Source organism: Podarcis muralis, chromosome 17, assembly GCF_964188315.1.
Source record: "Podarcis muralis chromosome 17, rPodMur119.hap1.1, whole genome shotgun sequence".
Lineage (NCBI taxonomy): Eukaryota > Metazoa > Chordata > Lepidosauria > Squamata > Lacertidae > Podarcis > Podarcis muralis.
In genome coordinates, this window is record NC_135671.1 from 25,423,580 (window position 1) to 25,429,490 (window position 5,911).

The following is a 5,911-nucleotide window of genomic DNA, read 5'->3' on the forward strand; positions in this document are numbered from 1 at the left end:
GTATGTGCAGTGTCTCTTTTTTCAAGTTACATTTTGAGTCTCTTCATCTCGAGTCCAGTCAAGTTGCCTCTCAAATCAGAAACCTGGAAAAGGCAAAAATACGTTTCTGCAGGGAAGCTCGCTTTACGTTTTGTAAATCGTGGCATTAGAATGCTGAGCAAGAATCACTAGTATTGGACCGTTCATCACCCAAAGGCGAAAGGGGTATGTTACTGAAATCCTATTTTGTTGCTGCGCCTGTTGCATCCCAGATATGGTGACCTTCAGTGATATATTGAGTTTACGTAATGAATGATAAATTACAGGGGGAAAACATTGCTCCCTTAATTCCATGAATCCCTGGAGTTTCTGCAGGACAGCTGGGTCTGTTTTTCATTTAGTATTTTCTTTTGAACGAGTCCACAGAGTCAAACCTGGTATTGGACCCAGCTGCCAGGTTCTAATTAAATTTCTCTCACACCAGCTGGGTACTAGTGTTTTGGCTACTTGTTTAATGGCCATTTAAATGGTCACAAAGTCAAAGCCCATATAGTGGGGAAATAGCACCTTTAAAAAATAAATAAATTCTGGGTTCATCAAGAACTGTCAGTTTAGTTTTCTCTGTCCACCTGACAACTATGGCTGTTCATAATCATGGCTGAGTGGCCTATCACTGCAAATCATTCTATACACAAAGAGCTATATAATCTCAGAGCTCTGTGAAGACATGCATGGTGTCAAATTGGATGGGGGACGGTATGTTGAGATTCCTGCTTTTCAGGGGACTAATGACACTTGGGGTCCCTTTGAACTCCACAGTTCTATGATTCTATAGTTTTCACCATTTATTCTGTGTATGCTAGCCATGGAAATAGATAACAAGTCTCTCTTCCAGGCCAATGGAAGTACTCATTGGGTCCCCAGCTTTAGGCAGTAATTGCCTATGCATTTTTACACCTAGCTGTAGATAAGCATCCCTGGAAATGTTAAGTGGTAATGTTTATTCTTCCTCCTGTAACATTCTACTACATAGTTGCTTTTTGCAGAGGTGCAGAATCACCAAAAATGCACACTATTAAGCAGAATTTGTTGCTGAATGTAACAGGTAAATTCAGTTTTAACAGGTAACATTGAAAGATAAAAAGGGTTTGATGAAAAATTTGGTCATTCTGAGATTGTAGGACGTGCAAATTTTAGTCACTATAAGGGTGGGCATTTGCAGAGAGATTCAGTGGGCAGTAAGGGGTGCTTAGTCCCTCCTGCACCTGTTGATTTTATCCCTTAAGCATTCACCTGCATGGTTTTTGAAACAGCCAGCCTTGCTTAGTTTTGGAGTGTGGCTGGAGGAGAAATTGCGACACTAACAGAACCTCTTCTAGGAGCATTGTTGCTCTTCCATACATAGAAGTTGGGTGGCCATGGCAGCATAGGTAAAGGTAAAGGTACCCCTGCCCGTATGGGCCAGTCTTGACAGACTCTAGGGTTGTGCGCCCATCTCACTCAAGAGGCTGGGGGCCAGCGCTGTCCGGAGACACTTCCGGGTCACGTGGCCAGCGTGACATCGCTGCTCTGGCGAGCCAGAGCTGCACACGGAAACGCCGTTTACCTTCCTGCTAGTAAGCGGTCCCTATTTATCTACTTGCACCCGGGAGTGCTTTCGAACTGCTAGGTTGGCAAGCGCTGGGACCGAACAACAGGAGCGCACCCCGCCGCGGGGATTCGAACCGCCGACCTTTCAATCGGCAAGCCCTAGGCGCTGAGGTTTTACCCACAGCGCCACCCGCGTCCCTTATTATGGCAGCATAATATGTAGTAAATGGAAGAAAGGTGTGAGAAATTTAGACAGAGATAACAGGGCTGGAACCATCATCCTTGGAAAAACTAGGTTAGAAAGTGCCACTGGATATTCTTCACTAGGTCTATTATGCATAAAATCCAGGCTCCATGGTTCCATAAGCAATGCAATTACGGGCTGGGGTCTATACAAATGGAAGCTAACCTAGAATCCATCAAGACCCATGGAGTACTGAGACAAGTAAACCATCTGCAATTGACAAGATGAGAAGACAAAACCTGACCTGCAATCAAGCTTTGTTGGAAATTTTTATTACTTTAAATGGCTGCTATTTCAAGGCACTGGGTGTGTATTTTGAAGAACAGACTTCTTATAATGTAATGGTGCCACCTGCTGTCTCAGAAGCAATATTAGAATACAGCTGTACCTTGGAAGTCGAACAGAATCCATTCCGGAAGTCCGTTTGACTTCCAAAATGTCCGAAAACCAAAGTGCAGCTTCTGATTGGCTGCAGGAAGGTCCTGCAGCCAGTTGGAAGCTGCAGAAGCCCCATCAGACATTTGGGTTCCAAAAGAACGTTTGCAAACCAGAACAATCACTTCCTGGTTTCGATCGTTCGGGAGCCAAGGCATTCGAGATCCAAGGTACGACTATATATCATTACAGAATATAATCCTGTTCAGAATGCATTGATGAAATATATCCAAGCTTTCAGGCATCACAAAGTTTTGATATTTGTTAAACCCTAAAGCTTTGATTTCCTTCTCGCAGTGTTTCAACTTCTACATCACAATAATTCAAATAAAAACAGAATACTGGATTTTAACTGTAAGATGAGCATTGTGTTATCCCAAGTGAATGTCACTTTGTTTTAATCTCTTTTAGCCACGGTTTTCTTTTCACAGCATGTAGACCAGTGATGGCCAAACGTGGCCCTCCAGCTGTTTTGGGACTACAATTCCCACCATCCCTGACCACTGGTCCTGTTAGCTAGGGGTGGGAGTTGTAGTCCCAAAACAGCTGGAGGACCAAGTTTGGCCATCACTGATGTAGAACTATGTGTAACGTACCCCAACATGTTACAGGCTGAAGGTAACGTATATTGAAGGGATACCTGTGATCAATATGCACATAGTATTTAACATCTGTATCAGGGCTGGGGAATCTGTGATCTCCAAAAGTTGTTAGAACTTTTTTTAGATTCCCCAAAGTCCCAGCCGGCATCAACAAAGATAACAGTTGGGAGTCCAAACAATATCTGGGGAGCACCATATTGGTTACCCCGTTTTAGGATGTTTCCTGAAACAGTTTATCAGACATTGATTGTAGGAGATGGCCTGAAATTAAATGAAACAGTAACCATGATGAAGCTAGGAAAGTTTGAGTCCAGTCAGTGCTGGGCAAGAGCTTCATTTGAGGTTCCTCACACTTGAGCTAAATGAAGCCACTGGATCAGGTCACCAGGAAGGGCAGAGGAGGTAGCAGTGCTTGTGGAATCCCTTCCACTCTGAACTGCAATTGACACTCTTCATTTGCTTGTCTGCCTAAATCACAGCTATTTACTCAAGCCTTGGAAATGATTTGGGGTCATGGTAAGATCATTCCATCAGCACAAGCATTTCTGTTTGCCGGACAGAATCACCAATGTGCTCTTCTGCGATTCTTCAGAGCAGATGAGGTGTGTGTGTTGCAGAAGAGGAAGAAAACATCTCATTGTGCTAACAGCACTTGTGCAGGCTTCTGCTAGTGCAACAAATTATTTGAATCCAGACCCAAGTATTCAGCTTGGGATTCCTATAGATGGCTCTGTAAGCTGAGGCCACCAGCACAGGTCCTTTACCTTTCATTTTTATAGGACCTTCAGGCACCTTACGCCCACTGGTACCTCCTATAGCACTCACAAAATATCTCAGTAATTATTTCTTCTTTTGTGCTGCCTCAGCCTCTCCAACCCTGAACAACCCCCCTTAAACATTTTTTTTAAAGGATTGTGCAATGCCCACAGTTCACTGGTTGGGCACCAATCCCCTCTTCTGTTCTGAAGCAATGAGATGTGCAAAGAGCTTCTCTTTGTCAGCGAGTGCAGCAGCAGCTGTAGGCTCTTCTTTCCACTGACCAGGGCAATGCTTGCACCATTCTATGGCCACGGCACTTGTTTTGTGTTCTGCTACACCCTATAGTAGCCATCTTGTTACTAGCACCCACTTCCTCAAAATTCCCAATGCTCTCTTGCCCAAAAAGGTTAGCAACCTCCATTCTAGCTTGAATTTTGATTTGTAATTTTACATGCTTGCATCATGTATTTTTTCCCTATCAAGTTCTTCTAACTGTCTGATATATAGAACTATTTCAGTAATATTAAGTTTTGTGAAAAGAAATGCCAAATGAGAGCTAAAGTGTTATAGTAGTTAGAATGTCTCACAGCACCCAGAAAAACCGTGTTCAAATCCTTACTTCGGCTACGAAGCAAAGTAATATGTGCCTCTGAGGGCTCCTTTTGAATAGCAGTCTATGAAAGATGAGGAACCAGTTAAATAGGTAAATTAGCCTCTTTCACTGAGTGAGCAGTCTCTCTGACTCTGTACTAAAGGGAAGATTTCTCATTAAAATATACAGAGCTGCCTTTTCTGCATAAACTTTATTTTTTTTAAACAAAATGCTTCAAGACAGTGTTTGCGACAAATGTGCATCAATAATTCCAATGGAAACTTGAGTTTCCTTAGTAAGATATCTACAATACCAAAAGCATACCACAGAAAGTCAGAGCATATTAAATTGGCACAATTAGCTTTCAAGAACAAAACCAACTTCTTTATAAAGGACTGACTGAATATACTCGTACGTAACATTTTAGCTGCTACAAAATGCTCTTGGCTTCTTACAAAACACAGTGAACAGACACTTTGGCAAACAACAACTCTGAAAACTATGCACAGACAACAGGAAGAAAATAGATTTATACAAGTGGAGCAATTTGGCAATTCTAAAAGAATGTTATTTTTCTGTCGTTAACTAAAAAGTGAACATACAGTAGTCAGTTAACATATGCTATGGTACTAATCCAAAACATACAAGCACTGTTCAGTCTCTAAATCAACTTGGTCTTTATATATGAAGTGAGTATTGCCTGTTAATACTGGGCCAAATGCTATCAAGATTTTAAATATTTAAAGACAAACGTTAAAGAGATTCTCTTCACAACTCCACAAAAATTGTACACATTAAAATACTATGCTTATAAAATTATTTTAAACTTTCCGCAATCTAGTTTTCAAATGCAAACCCTTATAATCCTCTTTAATATGTACTTTACAAAAATTAGGCTGCATTCACTCATTTTCAGAGGCGGCGCTCTTCGTCTTCTCCTGTTCTCTTCCATCACTCGACGTCCTAGTGAAAAGCACAGTACCAATGTATACTTCTAACATGTTTCAGCTATATTTTTATTGTATTGACATGAAATAATCTTACAACTGCTTTTGTATAAAGTCCAGGGGGGTTGGGTGGAGTCAGAGACAGCCTGCAGTTATAGTGTAAGATAAGACAGAAAATCAAAATGCAACCATCCCACTTTCCCAGGTAGCTAGCATTGTCAACATCCCAAACGTCAAAACGTTGATCTGAAGCATACTTTTAGTCTGAGAGTGAAATGCTTTTTAAAAAGCCACCCTCTGTGCTTGTGCACAAATCACTATTCTGGGAACTTCTCGTGGCAGATAAATCTGCTGCATCTATATATCAGGCATAAGCGAATGATGCAAATTACATCCAAGGTAATGTGGCAGAATTTATCATTTACTAAGAAAGACCATCAAGTGCAGTGAGTCCTGAAGAGGCACCATGCACTCTCTCTCCTTTGGGTGGCTGAACACTCCTGTAAGTTCAATCAGTTTTTGCATGGGCTGTTCTATTGTGGAATTGCTGCCTTAGGTTCACCCCAATCCTGCAATCCCAGGAACGTTCCCAGAGCAAAAAGGGGGCAAGTTCCATTTACAATGGTTAGAAGTGGGATGCTAACTTCCCTATAACTTTAAAGCTGAAAGTACAAGGAAACAGTTATCCTTTAATAACAAGCCATCACCACTGCTAGTTTTTATTACTATATTGCAACACTGTAGGCGATAATGTAAATCAGGC

The 5,911-nt window shown here is 41.6% G+C and overlaps 1 protein-coding gene across 3 annotated transcripts in view; it reads right to left on the reverse strand.

The window, feature by feature from the left end:
• Window positions 1-4,393: 4,393 nt before the first annotated feature.
• The window catches only part of PSIP1 (PC4 and SRSF1 interacting protein 1), a 23,524-nt gene continuing 22,006 nt past the window's right edge, over window positions 4,394-5,911 (reverse strand). For all 3 annotated transcript variants that reach the window (XM_077921225.1, XM_077921224.1, XM_028711637.2), the window contains one exon: window positions 4,394-5,164. In XM_077921225.1, the coding sequence (XP_077777351.1) occupies window positions 5,046-5,164 (119 nt within the window). In that variant the 3' untranslated portion in view covers window positions 4,394-5,045. The remainder of the gene's footprint in view (window positions 5,165-5,911) is intronic.